This window comes from Curcuma longa, chromosome 2 (genome assembly GCF_044706935.1).
Source record: "Curcuma longa cultivar G26 ecotype Majalengka, Jawa Barat chromosome 2, ITB_CL_G26_1.1, whole genome shotgun sequence".
NCBI classification, from domain to species: domain Eukaryota; kingdom Viridiplantae; phylum Streptophyta; class Magnoliopsida; order Zingiberales; family Zingiberaceae; genus Curcuma; species Curcuma longa.
Window position 1 is genome coordinate 12,544,988 of NC_133862.1, and position 18,939 is coordinate 12,563,926.

The window sequence follows — 18,939 nt, forward strand, 5'->3', positions numbered from 1 at the left end:
TCCTCCTCATGTGCTGCTCATTCCTTGTCATTTTTATCTGAGCCATGCATGAGCATAGGAATCTATCTGCTCCATGATTATAAACTCAAGCGACGTGCTACTAAATCAATCTCAGGCGTTTCGAGGAGATTTGCAGTAATCTCTGAATATGTCTAGTAAACTAGATCAGTGACTATGCAAGAGTCTTGATAAATTTTTTGTTTCTTTGACAAGTCAGTCGAAAAAAGATGTGTATTATTGAACTGAATCTAGGATGACAGGTATCATACAAGCAAGAGTTTGACCCGAAAGCAAGAAACATGCTGGGAATGTGATTAAATATGTTCTTGGATTAGATTAATGTGAGAAGTTAAGCAGGAAATGCTCGGTTCTTATTTTCCATTTCTCCAAAAAAAATAGAATTTGAAGATTGGAAAGAACGACAAAATAAATACTTATAATTTACTTTTTTGACATTTGTGAATTTGTAAGAGGTGATTGATTGATTGTTCAAATTTTTAATGAGGTGATTGATAAGGAAATGGCATCTTCAAGACATATCATAAACTCCAAGTGTTACTTACACAGGATTGGACTATGCCAATTCCTAAGATGAATCTTTAGAAAACAATCCTATAGAGGGTTAATTTGAACAATTGACAAAAAATTAAGAATCTTTGTTTATCAAGTTTGATCATATTTGTAAAACATTTTGTAAGAGTAGAGATGACCTACAGCTAGTTAACAACTTTTTATAGTGCTAGACAAGGACATCTTATATCGAAAGCTTAACCGCCGGAAGGAAGGAGAAGGTAGAGCAGCAACAACTAAACCTCAAAGCTTTCTAGGATAGCCTAGAGGGCTAGACGACTCGAAGATTAGGTAGGTGTCGCTTGCTCGTTCAATTACTGATATGATTGATTCGAATGCAAGGTAAGAAAAGAGCCTAGCTTATACCAGAATGATAGACTTGCCTTTAGATGATAGGGGTTCGAATGCAAGGTAAGAAAAGAGCCTAGCTTATGGAAGTCTGGAAGTATCCCTTTAGATGATAGGGGAGGGCTTACACAAACTAATCCCCATCTCTTCGATCTACTTACTAACAAGCCGCTTTCAATTGAGTAATCAAAAGTACTCATCCTAATGGCTTAATGGCTATACACATATCTTCAAAGATAGCAAACTTGAAATTTCTTAAAATCTACTCAATTTTAGAATTCATGTAACCATATTTTGTAGGATGCATGAACACTGGACCAGGACCAAAACATGTTGCAAAGTAATCTGTAATGCACAAAGATCATGTGTTGAATCCAATCCAACAATGCACAGTTATCAGAGAAAGTTGTTGGATGAACCACAAACAGAAAGAAGAGAATTCAGAGTGGACTAGAAGAACTTCTTGCATGCAAAATCTGAGTCCCAACTCATCTATTTACATTCCACATGATGTAATTCAGCCGTTTAGCTTAGCGCGAAACATCTACCTCAAAATTAGTTGTATTTACATCTTTCGGTAATGAAATGGAGGCTTAACTATCAACCAATTTAAATAAACATTTGTTATCGATCTTCCTCTGCTAAGATTAGACTAGCTTCCTCAAGACAGTCATCTGAACCATCTTCTTCGTCCGAGGAAAGAAGGGAAGAACCCATCCAAGCCTTGAAGCCTTCATTAACACGTCTTTCCATATCAGGAGTCACTTTGGTTGAGGGTTCCAACATCTCCAGCCCGAGATTGTGACTAGCATAGTTGCCCTCATCGAGTATGACAGCTGCTTTTCTTCTCAAGATGTAGGCAGTGCCACCGTATAATATGATCAAACCCCACGAAGCAATCTCGTAGGACCAAAAGAGTGGCATTGAGCAGCTATTCTCCATCGCCAGTAGGCTTGACCCGAGAAAAAGAGCCATGAGACCAAAGATAAGAGCAAACACAATGTTGAGAAGGGAAAGACAGCGGACTCCACCTGAAAAAGGGAAAGACAGGAACTAAAATGCCTGTGTTGCTAACAGTCTAACAATCAAAAGAACCAATTGTCCACTAAAAATTTTGAGATGGTAACTTATTACAAGTATCCCCACAACAAAGACCTTAAATGGTTGGATGTGCAAGTAAATTATAAAACTGTGAAAAATAAATAATTGTGAATGTTAAAGCATAGGCATGAAAACCAGAAATTTATTTTTGCTAATAGTTTTCATTATTCAAGTAACAAACAAATAATTCAAGTTCTTTGTTCAGATTTAAGTGCATACAAAATTCAGTGCATACTTCAACAACCGGAGAATAAAAAATCATTCTCAATATGGATTTGCAATATGGAAAGCATAGACTTGATTCCTGTTGTAACAGGGAAAACTATTAGTTTTATATTCACATAGTTCGCATGGTCTATGTTTAACTATGCATTGCAAAATTACAAATATGTTATTTACAATTAGGTCATTAAAATTCTCCCTCAATTTCACTCAAAGATATTAGGGAAACCCGATTTGCTATAGATATACTCGATCCAATACCTCCTGAGTACCTCTATTAGAGTCTTGGTTCATAAATCTGCCAACTAATACTGTAGCTGACTGATGAAGTGCCAATTTGATAGGATTGCACCCTCCCTTTGAGGAAGTGACTCACCTCATTAAATATTAGTGACTCATCTCATCAAATATGAAATTGAAGCTATATACATGGTAGCTTAGTTGTCACAATACTAATTGTCAGCTCTCTATAAGCAAATCCCGACTCAACATTAATTATTTAAGCCAAATAAACTCACATGTAGGTTATAACCCTATATTCTGCATTTGAACTCAATCTAGTTATAACAATTTCCTTCTTGTTCATTGAGGAAATCAAATTACCTTTTACAAGAATGTAATGCCTAATATGGATCTTCTATTTGTGGGTTAACCTTATTTGTGGGTTAACCTATTCGGTCATATTCAATGCACCCCACAATATGAAGGCAACCTCGATCCTGATACAATCTTTCTTCACTTTAGGTACCAGAGTTCATATTCAATGCACCTCACATTCATGGGCAGTCAGTGATCAGCCACAAATCGGCGTGACGGCGAGTGACTGCAAAATCACAGCCAGGCCTTGATTGGCCAAAAATTGCAGCTGCAATTTCTCCACAATTTCGCGGCTGATCACAACCATCAGGACCTGGCCATGTGACGCCGGCGGACAGCAATTATCCTGCAGACAATATTGATTCTATTGATCGATTGCGAACCCCGAAAATAAATTTTTAAAACCTGTTGATTCGGAAGAATACTAGGAAATAGGGACATAAATGACACTGTCAAAAAATATTATTCATCAATAATTTCCTTAACATCAACTAAACAATTGTTTAAATAAACCCAAAATTTTAAGATGCAAAAGAAAGAAAAAAATCCTAACATAAAAGAAATCAATCTTAACCGATTCAAAATCCCTAAAACCCTAAATAGACTGAAAATTCTAAAATACAATAGATATAAATTACCAAAACTATCTTAATTATCAAAAACCCTAAAAATTACTAAAAATAATAATTTACTAAAAATAATAAAAAAAAGATCAAGATCCAACGAATCCTCCTACATCAGTGACCTTGGGTTGAAAATAAACTCGTCCTCGAGTTTAAAATAGTATTAGGTGGTAGCCCAAGAGAAAGATCTTTTGGTATCAATTTGGAATAATTTATTAGTAGTTGCTGCACTTCTATTGATAAATCAGGCAAGGATTGAAATCTTGAGGCATTTCGCTCGATATCAACGAAATTTCTCATTCCGCCAGTGGATCGGCACCGACACTAACGGTTCCGGCCGGAACACTATCCAGAGGAGTCGCTCGGGTTCGTGAGGCGTCACACAGGCCGCACGTGCCTCGGTCGCAGTCACGTGGAACAACAGATCAACTTTTTTTTCACTTAAGTTTTAATAATAACGAAGGTTAATAATTTTAATCAACTCCTAGCTATAACTGGGATAATTTATATAGGTTTAATTAAAGTCTCATAAAATTATCCTATTATTTTTTAAAAAATATATTTTATTTTTTATTTTTAAACATTTAAATTAATTTTTTTATTTTTAGTTAATATATTTTATATTTTAAAAATATCAAAATTATACCGGCACGACACAATACGATACCGAAACTCTATCGTTCCAGTCCAAAACCGAAACCTTGACGTGACTCAATATTTTAAACCTTGAAATCAAGGTCTAGATTATTACATTGTTCTTGCAAGGCGACAAAGCATAGATTACGTCTCCATGCTCCATCTGATCTAAAAATCATTTGAATCCTAAGTAAGTCTTGTCTAAGCATAGATTACGTCTCCATGCTCCATCTGATCTAAAAATCATTTGAATCCTAAGTAAGTCTTGTCTTGATGTCCCAAATAAAGTAATTGATATAGTATTTGCTTCGTTCTAGGCTCTAGTCCGAACTAGTCGGCTAGCCCCTTTATTGCAGGCTCTGTAGGGGTTGGAAGCTTGATCTCAACCTCTCCTCCATAAAATTTGTCAAACCCAAACTTGATATGATTCCACGCTTTGATATAGTTGGTTGGACTCTTTGTAAATAATCTAAGCATGGATGTCGTAATGTATGCATATGTTGCTACTTCATTGGCGTCATCTCCTATGGGTGTAATCTCTTCAACAACTCCTATCATAAAAAAGAGAGTTTCCATCTCCTATTGGCAAAGGGGAAGGCTTCCCCATGAAAGGATATATTATGTCAAACCATTTGCAGAGAACATACATTGGTCTTCGCTGAAACTCCTCCCTCTTCGGATAAACTTTGTTGGTCATCTTACTCTCAGCTAAAGAATCTTGCGTCTTTGTCGGACCAATTGATGATATGAACTGTTGCTCAATGAAACCTGAGAAATCCATTAACTGACCCATTGATCGAGAAGTTAATGGATTTTGTTCACCCTTTTCAATTCCTTCAGCTGCAGCTTCAAAGTCCAACATCTCTTGAGAACGATCATCCTCTGACATGATGCCTAAAGGTTGTGTAGATCGCAAGCCTCCTTTGTACTTGTCCTTAAAAAATTGTTCAAATCTCTCTTGCTTGGTAGGATCATCTTTGAAAGTTCTTGCATTTTCTAATACTCCAACAAGGGATGATGGCTTGATGAATGTAGCAGATAGATTTGATTGAAAATGAATTTCTTTAGCAGCAGATGTGGTGTTGGGTTCCTGGGAGCTTCTCTCTAATTACTTCTCACTTAAAATTCTTCCACCATTTTCTACTGTCATGCTTTCAACAAATCCTTTTGACTTTCAATCCTCTGCCATGAATACCTGATTGATATTTTTTTGCTTATCATTTCATCCATGTGTATATTGATTAGGACATTAGTAGAGTGGTTATTAAAGGAGTATACGTGATCAGCCTTCATGGCTTTCTCTAGGATGACATCAATGTCATTGACGTCGATGACGGATTCAAGAACCGACTGCTGCTCAAGGTGTAGAGCGCGACCCTTCTTCTTCTAATCCACATTAACTACTTCATCATCATCATATACCGGTTCACTGACTATTTTGATCTTGTTGTCCACATCTTCCTTATAATAAAAAAATTCCTTCCACCTCATCAAACCAATCAAAGAATTCATCGGTCCGCAACGTATTAGAAAACTCGAGAAGTTCAACTGGAAATCCAATATCCGTGTATAGTTCATCTCGGCCACCACTTCTGTGATTGTGATAAGGGTTTTGAAAAGTGGAATCAGAATTAGGATAAGGAAACTTACGACCTTCAAAATCTCGCGTCGTCAGAGGCTGAGTTAATTTGTGACTTGTTTTTGTAGATCTTCAAATATCTCGTCTTGGGTGCTTTGATCACGATGAGAGGCTTTCTCAGCCAAAACATGTTTATCACGATCACGACCACGACGACCATCCATGAGATTTAATGCCATGTTTACCTGGAGGAGTGGATGGTGGATGGATGAAACACACCTAGAGATATGAGAAGGGAAAGGAAGGTGAAACAAACCTACCGATCCTCTGCCACCTCCCATGCTTGTTTATTTTGATGAAGGATGGATGAATAAAATTCATCCCTATGTCTAAAATACCCTACTGCTCCGTTGGGTAGCCGGAGAAGGCTCAAGAACTTCTGGAACTCCTGCGTACCGTCGTATTCCAGAACTGCCTCCTCGTCGTCCGCCGCCCGCTGCCCAACCAGCAGAACATCGTGACGACGCAAGGTCGCGTTGACCGCCGCGAGACCACCGGCTTCGTCCTCCAGCGTTGCCGCTTCCGCGCCGATAGCCTCCTCTCCGACGCCTCCCAGCCGACGATCCCCAGCTACCTCAGTCACCCGTGGAAGGAGTTCTCAAGGCGGTAATCATGGAGTCGCAGATCGACGGGTTCATCAGCAAGGATGGGTACATGTCGTGGGTACGACAACTTCGGGCTGAGCACGCTCTACTACGCCGAGTACGACAACAAGGGGTCGGGCGCCGCTGCCGCTGGCCGCGTGAAGTGGCCGGGCATCCGCGTCATCGACAAGGAGGAAGCAGTCAGGTACACCGTGGAGAGCTTCTTGGACGGGTCGAGCTGGATCTCGGCGATCGGCGTGCCGGTTCGCTTGGGATTGAACTCGAGCGACCGGCAAGTCGTGGGTGGTGAGGTTGAGCTCGAGGTCGAGGCTCAACGAGCAGTTGGCCGGCGGGTCCAAGTCCCGCATTTGCAGCGATTGACGGCGGCCTAGTTCGATCAGACGAAGAAGACTCGGCGGAAAGCAAGAAAACGAGGAAGGATATTTGTGTCATTTTATTTTCCATCCTTCGCTTTCCGCCCGATTTGGAGGAGATTGATTTTGGTAAAAAATTGATCCGCTGATGGATTATCTTTCCCTTCCCTCGTAAAATTTTAGAAAAGTAAACAGCGGATGGATGAATACTAAGGAAAACTTTCCTCAGTTTTCCTTTTTGCGCTCCCAAGTAAACGGACGATAAGAGCTCTAATACCAACTGACGCCGGAGGGATAGTGATTATCCTGCAGATAATATTAATTCCGTTGATCGACTGTAAACACCGGAAACAATCTTCTAAAACCTATTGATTCGAAAGAATATCAGGAGATAGAGAAATAAACGGCACTGCCGAAAAATATTATTCATCAATAATTTCCTTAATAATTGTTTAAATAGATCCAAACCCCTAAGATGCAAAAGAAAGAAAAAATCCTAACAGAAAAGAAATAAATCTTAATAGATTCAAAATCCTTAAAACCATAGACAGCCTCTAAGTCCTAAAATAAATAAAATAGAAATTCCAAAAATATCCTAATTATCAAAAACCCCTGAAAATGACTAAAAGTAATAGAAAAATCCAATTGACATCAGATCATATAGGGATTATCCCATGGGCAATATTGATTTCATTAGTTCAACTACAAATGCCAGAAATAATCTTCTAAAACCTATTGATTTGAAAGAATATTAAAAAATAGATAAATAAATAACATTGTCGAAAATATTATTAAACCAAAAACTTCCCTTAACATCAACTAAAGAAATGTTTATATAGACTTAAAACTCTAAGATGCATACAAAGGGAAAAAGATCCTAATATAAAAGAAAAATTTTCAATAGAATAAAAATCCTAAACGGACTCAAAATTCTAAAATACAAAAGATAGAAATTATAAAAAATACTCTAATTAACAAAACCCCTAAAAATGATAATTTACTAAAAGTAATAAAAAAGATCCAACGAATCCTCTTGCATCAGTCGCCCTGGGTTAAAAAAAAAAAACTCACCCTCGAATTTAGAATAGTATCATGTGGTAGCTTAGGAGGAAGATCATCTAACACCAAATAGGCAAAATCTAATAACTGTTGTTAGACTTTGGGAATCCTCGTCGATCTGCCAACGAGTATGACATCATGATGCTGCTCTTGTCCATCTTCGCATCCCTCGAGCACTTCTTCACTAATATGGCATACATTACATCCTTAGCTAATCCACCATCCGAAATCCCATCTTTGTCATAGTTTTGAATAAAACTCAAACATAAAAGCTCTCTTCTGCCAACGGCGGCTCCATCGAAGGAATTCTCAGTGTTCGAAATTTGCAACATGTTGTCACCAACATTATCCACCTCATCATCGTCATAAGCTGGATAACCGACTATTTCGATCTTGTCGTTCATATCTTTCTCAAAAAAAATTTCTCCAAATTAAAATAAAAGAACTTATGACCTTTAAGATCTTGGGTACTACAATCACAATGTGAGACTTCCTCAGCCGGAACGTATCTATCACGACCTCGATCATGTACCTCATGGTCTTCAAGAGCTTGTGCCGCTAAACGCTGAGATAACTTTATAACTTGTTTCTGTAAATCTTCACATATCTCGTCTTGGGTGCTACGATCACAAAGCAAGGCTTTCTTAGCTCGAACCTATCCATCTTGACCACGATCACGATCACAACGACCATTCATTGGATCTAAGAGCTTTGATACCAACTAACATCGAAGGGATAACGATTATCCTATGGACAATATTGATTCCATTGATCGACTGCGAACATCAAAAACAATCTTCTAAAACTTGTTGATTCGGAAGAATATCAGGAAATAGAAAAATAAACAACAAAAAAAAGAGCAGCCCGATGCACGAAGCTCCCGTCATACGGGGTCCGGGGAAAGGATCCATTGTACGCAACCTTACCTTGCCTTTGACAAAAAGCTGTTTCCAGGATTTAAATTCGTGACCTCTAGGTCACATAGTAGCAACCTTACCGTTGCGCCAAGGCTCCCCTTCAGAAAAATAAACAACACTGCCGAAAAATATTATTAAACCAAATCTTCTCTAAACATCAACTAAACAAACGTTTATATAAACTTAAAACCCTAAGATGCTAAGAAACGAAAAAATCCTAACAGAAAAGAAAAAATTTTAACAGAATTAAAATCCTAAACAGACTAAACTTCCTAAAATACAAAAGATAGAAATTACCAAAAATACTCTAATTACCAAAAACAATAAAAATTACTAAAAATGATAATTTACTAAAAAAATTAAAAAATCCAACAAATCCTTCTGCATCACTATGATTTCAAGTCAAGAGGTCGTGATTGGATGTGAAATCACAGCCAAACAATGATCGACAATAGCAAAATCGTAGCCATAGACACAACTGACCACGAAAACACAATCAGGCTACGATGGTTATGATTTCGCAACCGATCACAAATGCCTAGATCCAACCGGCCACGAAATCGTGGCCATCAATAGGTAGCGACCGGCTGTGAAATCGCTGCTAGGCCACAACCAGCAGTGAAATTGCAGCCGCTTGGTTGCGCTTTTGCAACCAATCACAATTGCTCGGACCTGGTCATGATTTCATAGCACCAGCTGCGAAATCACGATTAGGCCACAACCAGTGGCTGTGAAATCTCAGCCAGACCATGACCAATTGTGAATTCGCAATCGCTTGGTAGCGATTTCACGACGGGTCATGGTCACCAACAACAACATCACGCTAGGTCGTAGAGGCCGCAACTTCTTAGTTTTTATATCAAAGGAGGAAAAAGAATATTTTGGAAATAAGTACGCTCTTTGATAAATATGAAACTTAGTTGCACCTTTTACTTATTTTTTAAAGTTGAGTGCCTAACATGGAGAAGTTATACATTTGAAACATAATTGTTTCATCTAAAGTAGAGATGAACTTTATACTTGGGTAATTACAATTTCTTGGTTGCTTCTTGATTGATTTTTTTTCCTTTTTGAGTTTTGAATGATCTTGTTAGATTGTGAGATTTGCATTGTTTGCATGATTGTATGTCTTCCTTTACTTGTAAAATGCACTATATCAATTTGTGTTACCTGTGCAAACAATTGTTCTTGTATGTATTTAGTTTGTGAAAAGTATTCCTTATATTTGAAGCTAATTTACCAAAAAAACAGCATAAGGAACAAACAAGAGAATTAGAATCATTGTTCTCAAGTTTATACTTGCATCCAAGCATTGTGAAATTGATTTGATGCCAGTGAAAGAAAAACTACTTACCCCTTCTGGAAGCACAAAAGTTATTCTCAACTATCTTGAGGCATGGAAAACTTCTCGGTGCAGAATAAGCCACGGCCATTCCTACAAAATAACAAAAACACAATAACGCATAAACACGGTCTGACAAGAGACAATAAAGCAAACATTTTCAAAAATAGAATAAGTTTATGAAATGAAAATAAGTCAAAAGAAACTACAAGCTTTGAGATGAAACATGTCACACAGAGAAAAATAAGTATGCATGAGCAATTCACATCCAAAACATATTGTTCTTTATTATACAAGTCCATTAATATAGCAAGCAAAAAATTAAGGCAAATATGATTTGCTCACATACGAAAGTTTTTGAGACTTTTATATATAGTACTGAATGAGTATACCTGAGTATAAGATCAAAAAGATAAATAACTAATAAAAGAAATTCAGACACTTTATTAAGATGAAATAAGCCTCACTAGAACGGGAAGTAAATATAAAGTGGCATGTGAGAATATAATTTTGTGCATGCTAAGCCTTATACTTATTTTAAAAATTAGCTAGATTTCTCAATGTTAAGAAAAAAAAATCAGAACGATTATGGCCAATGGTCCATACAACCAGTAGCAATAAGGCGATTATATTTAGCATTCATAATGTTAATCAAAATAAATATGTTATGCAGTTAATTACAAACATACATTTACAATCAACAACTGTGAATGGTGGCAAAATTTAAAGTGTTATTCCATGTTAGAGTACGGTCCTTGGAAAGTTTCACTATTGTACGATGCCAACACTCTGAGTGCATCAAAAGTATGGCAAAATGAATTTGGATGCGTAGGCATTCTTTAACCTCTTTCACTTAGTTTTTTGCATTCAAAATAGGACTATAAAAATTAGATAGTCAACTATCTCAAGCTGAATCTCTAGTCTCCATGCATGTTAAAAATCTAGATCACTAGAATGGTGTTTAGAGGTCAATTGCCTATCTAGACATCATTAAAACATTAGATAATTACTTATATTAATATTACTAGAAAACCCCTTTAATTAAATGAATGGAGGGCTAAAAAGGATTATAGTGAGGAATAGCTTTGTAACAAAGTTAGCAACTCTGTTTTTTCATATAATATCATATATGCGCGCGCGCGCGTGTGTGTGTGTGTGTGTGTGTGTGTGTGTGTGTGTGTGACATTACTCAAATAAAATTAAATTGTATTAGTTAAATATATTAAACTGATAATTTATATCAAATTTAATTATTAAGAAATAGAAATCAGAGCAAAATTAAACATTAACTATCAAATAAAAATCATAGTTTAAAATAACAAATTACACAATTAATTAATCTGATAAACTAATGAGCTATATAAATTATAGTTGTATACCATTACAAATTAACATCTCAATAAGTCGTATAATTTAATAATTTAAAACTCATTAATTAAAATTTACAAAATCCTGAATTTATTCTCTCTTTCCCATCCCATTTATGTTTGCACACCCCTTAGTTTGTCTCTCATAGTGTCGCATCCTCTTCCCTAGCTTTCATCAAGCACTGTACAGCCTTTGCCTCATGCTTAAATTAACATAATATGTTCTCACGCCTTACTATTTGCATTGGGCCAACGCTTGCACCTCACTCATCCTGTTGATTAAACGATGAAGTTTTGTCAAAAAAATTGATTTTGAAAATCTCAACCAATCTAGAGAACTCTCTCTTGATATTAGTTAAAATACTAGAGAAGCTATATATGAGAGGAAGGTAGATTTTGTTGTTCTTGTGAATTCTAAATTAAGCCTCTCACCTCACTTAAGTCTTACTCAAGAGATGGCACTGTTGATCGAGAGAGAATTAGTGCCTTTCTCAATCAACATTTTCTAAAAGCACTCTTCTAGATTAAACTAAATAATCTATTTTAATAAATAACAATTGCACTTACAATGTTACATGTGATATATGCTATACTATATTATTATTTATGAATGGATTATAAACATTGACTTATTTTGTTACCAGACTAAACCCAACTTGACCTATTTATTTAGGTGTAATAATTGGATTGACTAGTTTATAACCAAGTCCTTGTTCAACTCATACGTAAACCTGCAAAATTGTATGTTGGATTTGGTTACATAAATGTATTATGTTAACTTTTGCCACCCCTACATGATCCCAAGCATACACATACTCCAGTAACTTATAAAGAACATTTCATGGTGCTATAACAAAATTCTATCATGAGGTTGCTCCTCCATATGGATCGTAAAAATACAAACTCAGTTAAGCTTTCATTTGTTCCAAAAGATAAGTAAATAAATAAAAGGATATTGTGCCATATCTACTCCTATGTTGAATCGTTAAGAAAATTAGTCACCAATCATCTCAAAGATATTCCAAAATAAACAGAAAACAGAGCCTTATTTGACAAATCAATACATATTGATGCTCATCGCAGTTTGGTGACAAGCTCTATTTATGATTCAGAAGAGCTTGAAGTAATCCCACCTTGTACATTGCCAAGTAACAAACAATGTTACACAAATGTGAACCTAAACTTTACTATCATTATCTACATGGTATACCAATAAGTCTATAACAGTCTGAATATTGGTAAAAAAAATTCCAGGATTATTTTTGTAACTGTTCCATCAGAAAGGGATAAAAGCTATTGATATAAAAGTAGAGAGTTGCATTATGTTCATAATATTCACCTCTCAGTGCTATGGTATAAATCAATTGTTCAGTAATTAAATTTTTTAATTGACTGTAGCAGCATCTAGGAAGAATCCAATGTTGCCTTCTCTCATCTAGCATCTCAATTTCACAATTGAAGCATGATCAGATGTTTTCCCAAGAATAGTTTCTACTTTATTTTATTTTGTTTTGTTTTCTAGGGTAAAACATGAGGTCGCTCATCTAGAGGGTTTCATCCTAAATGCTGCCAATGGAGTATTCTTGAGTTGTACCTTATAGGTAAGGTCGCAAACTTTGCAAGTGGGGCGCCTCTTACTCTTAGGTCAGTGCCTAGCAGACCTCACAGTTCCAAGTTAAATTTTTTTTTCCAACTGCATTAGTATTTCATTCTTGCTCATTTTTTTACAGGTAAGAACCATTATCTTGTTGTTTCTCAGTAAAGAACTATAAATTTTGATAACATATTTCACCAACCAATAAACATATTATTGAACAACATGCAGCGTTAGCTTCTATACAAAATCTTTAAGAAAATTGCTGTAGAATCCACTTGATATTTAAAGATTCCCTGGAAATTTGTCCTAGTAGCCACTTTGCACATGATACCAACTCTAGAGAAATATGGAAATACATATACACCGCTTTAGGGGGCATAAATCTACTCTGGAGCTCTTGGGGGGAAAAATCAACATTTTTCTGCAGGCTCAAGAAACGATGCAATCTAAAATATTCCTAAAACTAAATATTGAGAAACTATGACTGCTTCAAAGGTGCCAGTCCATCAATATGCTGAAAGTTACGAGCATAAATCAAGCAATCAAAAAAAAAGGTGGGAAGATCAAAATAAACCAGACCTGAGACTAGGTACGCAACAGAGACCAAGAAGACAATCGCGGAGGGTACGAAGACCACCATCCAATAGTAATCGACCACTTCCTGGTCCGTCAGATGAAACGCTCCGTGGTACCGATGCAACTCCGACTCCTGACTCATATTCAGCTGCAGAGCCTGGAGAATCTTCCAATCACGGCAGAACGGCCGCTGGCTAGCCTCACGTGGGAAAACGATGCTAAGGTTCACGACGACGGAGACAAGAACAACGAAGCCAACGGTGGCCGCGGTGGCCGTGACAAGGTACAGCTGCAGGCGCCCCCAAGCCCGATCCTCCTCCCGGAGCCTCCCATACTCGTGCTCCGGCATGAATGCCTGCCGAAGGGCGTCGCCGATGATCGCCATCGAGAAAGCGAAAGGAAAAAAAAACACTCTTTCAATCCAATCAAGAGGCTTCGAACATGGGATCCAAGCGAAAACCGAAAATTCCCGACTCCGAGGCAAGTTCTGGAGAAAAATGATAGGATAACTGGATGGATCAAAAGAATGATACAACGAGCTGGAATCGGGGGTGAAAATGCTACAATTTGAACTCGACGAAGAATCACGAGATCAATTGCTCTAAATCACGTAAGATGTTTCAACGTTCGAACCCTAATTCTGCGGTCTCGCGAGAGCACAAATTGGAAGCTTCCGAAAGAGGCGTCGACGGTGGACGGACCGCGGAAAGCTGGAAGCATAAATACATTTTAGACCCTTAACTTTTAAAAATTATTTATGCAAAATAATTTTATAAAAATATTTTTTAAAACAAATAAGAGTAAATCAAGGATTAATGATGAGATTAATGGGAATTAAGGCTCTCTACGTAAAAAAAAAAAAAAGATAATCTCAGTTAGTCGTATTGACTCAATCTCTAAGGATGATCGATCCGGTCGTACGAAAGTTTCCCATCGACCACTAGGGTAAATCGGGAAGCACACGCAGCGGCCAACTCAGATGTCAGATGCTCAGCATCCTTTGATTGCGATCCTCGTTTGGAGGAAAATTCTTGTAAATACATCATAGTTAGGAATTGAACAGCGGGTGCCTAGGTGCCAACCTGAATGTCCTACTACGGCACTATGCCCCTCGGGGACCAGGCTCTCTACATAATACAGTAAACATGGTGGCCCATCATGACGGATTTGAATATCGAACATCTAGAAGCCTTGTGAACAACTTATACTAACAGATTTAATAGATAACTGATTGGTAAAATCTGAAGTGGGTAATAAATGAATTGGTAAAACCTAACTTCCAGCAGCATAGCAACAAGATTGCCAAGCAGAATTTAATTTTGAGGGAAATTCATATTGAGTATGGAACTCTATTTTATCATTAGCTGTGAATTCGTCCCATTACACATCGTTGTTCATTTAATTTTTCTCCATCGTCGATCCTGAGCACTTTAAAATCATATTTAATACAAAACATTATTTCAAAATATGTTTTGAAAAATATCTCCATTTTCTTCTTCTTCTTCTTGATTGTAAATTTATCCTCGAACTTAGGTGGATGAATATTTAATCTAGTTATTCCTCCCAGTCTAGTTATTTAGTTGGTGGTTAGCCCTTCTAAACAATCCTATTCTGATATCAACTATTGATGCAGTAGTAGTGATTCATATATCGTTAGAGGAGAGAAGTGAATAGTGACTTATAAATAAAAATAATTTTTTTACTAATGTTTTAGCAATGACACATTAATTAAAACAGAAATAAAACATACAAGAAATTAATATGAGGTACAAAATTTTACTTAGTTACAATTCTCGAGTTGGTAGTCCAAGAATTATGAAAACTTTACCCAAAATCTCCTCGTTAGAAATGATTCAAATGCAAAGAAACTTTATACAACGGTTGAGCGTAAACACTAAAATAAGCTGAATGAAAATAAATAAAATCTAATGTGTACATTATTCTTCGAGCTTCAGTTTATTTAGAGATTTTTCTTCAATCTGACTGTTATGCTGACGTGGTACTTCTCGACGCCAGATTCATCAAACTCAATCCACTCTGGCAATAGCCCGTTAATGGGTCTGAATAACTCCTTACGATCCGAGCACCTAGATTTTGCTGACGTGGACGTCATCCTCATCCATCTCGACAACGACTCATGTTAACTTGGAATGATTGTGTCGGAGAAGGAGATTGGAGAGGGAGATCGTGTCGGAGAAGGAGATCGTGTCGTGCCGGAGAAGGAGATTGGAGAGGGAGATCGTGCCGAGAAGGAGATCTCGCCGGAAAAGCAGATCCCGCCGGAGAAGGAGATCGTGATGGAGAAGGAGATCATGGCGGAGAAAGAGATTGGAGAGGGAGATCGTGCCGAGAAAGAAGGAGAGCGTACGTCTGTAGGATTTGGAAGAGATGGCGGAAAGAGAGCGTTTAGGGTTCGGGAGTGAGCAGAGGGGAAAATAAACCCGATTAAGGAAATAATTTAGCGATCGAAACCTGGGTTCGATCGCTAATTAACGACTGAATTGGAATTCGATCGCTAATTTAGCGATCGAACCCTGATTCGGTCGCTAATTTAGCGATCGAAATTGAGTTCGGTTGCTAATTAGCGATCGAATTCCAATTCGGTCGTTAATTAGCGACTGAACTCAATTTTCGTCGCTAAATATTAACGACTGAATAAAAAATCCATCGCTAAATTTGTCCATCATCGTAAAATTCTATAATTACCGATCGAAATTAAAATCCGATCGCTAATTTAGCGATCGATTAAAATTCGATCGCTAATTTAGCCACCGAATTTTAATTTCAGTCGCAAATTAGCCACCGAACTTATATCCGTCACTATTTAGTGACCGATTTAGAGACCGATTAAATTTCGATCACTATTTAGCGATCGAAATTTAATCAGTCGCTATTTAGCGATCGAAGTTAAAATTCGATCATTAAATTAGCGATCGAATTTTAATCGATCATTAAATTCATCATTATTTGTGTTTTTTTTTTTAAGTGAAAAAGGACATTGAGAGCTCCCATAATCCTATCATTAATGCATATCTTTTCTAGAGACTTTTATTAATAATTTAAAAGGTATATCTATTTACTTTATTAAACATTTAAAAGGGATAAAAAAATATAGTTGATAAGCGGATAATTTTAGGAGAAATTTATCCCCTTTTTCTTATATAACCTCTAGGTTGTTTTTTTTTTCTGTTTCACATCCGCCCCGCCGACTTTTTCTTGTGATAGCTCGACAGCCCGCATTCTCCACCCTCTTGAAGCTTTTCACGATCATTTTGATCAGAGCTTGGCAACTTTAGCAATTAAGAATGTTAGGATTTTGCTTTCGGAATCCATTTCATAAAAAAGTTATTGACTCAAAGGAAGGTGGAGAGAAGAAGGCAGGCGAGAGATCATATCCATTTTGGTGGACGATTGATGGTTTCTCAATCCTTGCAAATCGAGGTTCTAATACGTATTACTCGAGGAGTTTCACAGCCTGTGGTTTTAACTGGTAATTCTGATTTATTTATATTGTGTGCGCGTGCGTGTGTTGACATGATGTTCCTGTAAAACATATCACATGTTCTTCTTCAAGAGAAGAGAAAAAGGCTTTTATTCAATACAATTGGAATTTCTCTGTTCATTCGATCAGATTTAAGATCTTTGAAAGATTAGGCATAAGAAAATGCTTTATGAAAGATATATAGATAAGAGAAGAAGTATTAATTGCAGGAAGTTGCGACTGGAATTAGTTTTAGAAAAAGATGCTGAGAAATATGTTGGTCTTTACCTCTCAAATGATGATGCAGCTTCAAAAGGCTCAGAGATCAAAGCAATCTACAAACTCTTCATATATGATCAACTTCATGGGGAGCACATACAGAAGGAAGGTGACAAAACATTTTAAGTTTTAGAATAATTGATCATAATATAGGAAGTTGCTGCTTTTACCTAGACTTGTTGACGGAGTTACGTTATAATTTATCATGTAATTATCTTCATTTTTTTTATATAGGCGAAGACTATTTCCATAGCAAATCCCTTGAAGGATTTTGTTTTAAGGTTGCAGTGAACAAGTTCGACAGTTCAAAATCTGGTCTATGTGTCAATGATCGTTGTGTCATTGGAGCTCATGTCTTGCAGGCTTTTGCATTTAAATCTGCAGACAAAGAAGGAATCCATGAATCCTGGTCCTTAAACAAAGACCTAACTCCTCGAATATATACTTGGGCATTCAAGGATGTTTCCAAATCGAACGTGGTACTGAAATCTGAAGCTTTTGCTGCAGGCGGCTACAACTGGTAGTATTCCGTTACTTGTTCTTTAATTGAATCATAGCTTTGAGCATATATATAAGATTTAAGATATAATTATTCGTTTAGTTTGATTTGATTTTGGGCATGTCTAGGTATATCTCGCTGTATCCAAACTTAGCCACATGCAAAGACTTCCTTGGTGTTTTCTTGATCATGCACAATGCTACTAGTCTTGCTTCCAATACAAGTGTCAATGTGGAGTTTAGCCTTTGCTTGTTGGATCTAGATAATGCCAAGCACTGGAAGCGTACAGGTTTTGACATTCATTTGATTGCGCTCCCTGCCTACGCTACACCTCGATCAAGCAATTATCTGATTGCATGTGTTTAATTTTCTTATTTATTTTGTAGGGAATAGGAAAACTTTGTTCTCATCAGGGAGCTTCGGTTCGGGATGGGGCCAGTTCTTAAGCTGGAAAGAAGTACAAGATCCATCTAGAGGATTTCTTCACAACGACATATGCATCGTTCAAGCATCCGTTGTGATCCTTGGAGTAAACACCATTGCTTGAACAAGAACCAAAAGATCTCATTGCGACTAGCTTGTCCTAAGATTTCGTTTGTTCCTTCTCTGCTCTGCAAGTCCATTAATTTTATCGAGCATATATGTCTGAATAACAACCATAATTTGATTGAATGTAGTAGATCCTATATCACAAATAAAGAGACAAATCTTTTTCAGGCAATATCCTACAATTTTTTTATCAAAATTAATTAAAATTCCCAATATATTAATTTATTGAATGTAGATCATATACAGGCTGAGAATTGATGATTTTATGAAGTGTTTTGAATGTAGAAATTATATGTGGAATTGTGATAGCTAGTATATAAATTTAAAACCTAAAAAAATGTAGTATATGAATCTATCTAGGTGAATCTATCTAGATGGGCTTTGTTTGGACTTAGTTGACATTATTTTAGGGCGTTGGGCCTAATCTGACCCAACCTGCCACTGGAAGGTGGGAATTGAAAGACTAAACTGGCCCAAGCTCATTAATGTCACAGAAGCCAAGCAACTTAATTCATTCAAATTTAACTTAATTGAATTAAGAACTTTTGTTTCTTCCCAAAACATAATCTTGGACTTAAT

At 36.8% G+C, this 18,939-nt stretch overlaps 2 protein-coding genes and 1 pseudogene across 2 annotated transcripts; 2 read left to right on the forward strand and 1 right to left on the reverse strand.

Moving 5' to 3' along the window:
* Positions 1 to 1,282: 1,282 nt before the first annotated feature.
* Positions 1,283 to 14,226, reverse strand: LOC141822112 (uncharacterized). Its single transcript, XM_074709538.1, has 3 exons — positions 13,556 to 14,226; positions 10,025 to 10,105; positions 1,283 to 1,949 (listed from the first exon to the last, which is right to left on the reverse strand). The coding sequence occupies exons 1-3, from the start codon at positions 13,935 to 13,937 to the stop codon at positions 1,543 to 1,545; spliced, it is 870 nt and encodes a 289-aa protein (XP_074565639.1). The 5' UTR covers positions 13,938 to 14,226; the 3' UTR covers positions 1,283 to 1,542.
* On the forward strand, positions 5,964 to 6,712 carry LOC141818192 (putative pectinesterase/pectinesterase inhibitor 13; annotated as a pseudogene).
* A 2,542-nt stretch (positions 14,227 to 16,768) lies between the features above and the next one.
* LOC141822493 (uncharacterized) lies at positions 16,769 to 18,482 on the forward strand. Its single transcript, XM_074709942.1, has 5 exons — positions 16,769 to 17,042; positions 17,264 to 17,421; positions 17,547 to 17,832; positions 17,940 to 18,100; positions 18,198 to 18,482. Exons 1-5 carry the CDS (start codon positions 16,858 to 16,860, stop codon positions 18,356 to 18,358), a joined length of 951 nt encoding a protein of 316 aa, XP_074566043.1. The 5' UTR covers positions 16,769 to 16,857; the 3' UTR covers positions 18,359 to 18,482.
* Positions 18,483 to 18,939: the final 457 nt, after the last annotated feature.

What these genes read in the sequence shown, in the direction of transcription:
- LOC141822493 (XM_074709942.1), top strand. Translation starts at nt 16,858, where the DNA reads ATGTTAGGATTTTGCTTTCGGAATCCATTTCATAAAAAAGTTATTGAC. An exon ending in ACAGCCTGTGGTTTTAACTG is followed by an intron (nt 17,043 to 17,263) that starts GTAATTCTGATT and finishes TATTAATTGCAG; the next exon opens with GAAGTTGCGACTGGAATTAG. An exon ending in GCTGCAGGCGGCTACAACTG is followed by an intron (nt 17,833 to 17,939) that starts GTAGTATTCCGT and finishes GGGCATGTCTAG; the next exon opens with GTATATCTCGCTGTATCCAA.
- LOC141822112 (XM_074709538.1), bottom strand. Translation starts at nt 13,937, where the DNA reads ATGGCGATCATCGGCGACGCCCTTCGGCAGGCATTCATGCCGGAGCAC. An exon ending in TGTTGCGTACCTAGTCTCAG is followed by an intron (nt 10,106 to 13,555) that starts GTCTGGTTTATT and finishes GTTATTTTGTAG; the next exon opens with GAATGGCCGTGGCTTATTCT. An exon ending in CTTTTGTGCTTCCAGAAGGG is followed by an intron (nt 1,950 to 10,024) that starts GTAAGTAGTTTT and finishes TCCCTTTTTCAG; the next exon opens with GTGGAGTCCGCTGTCTTTCC.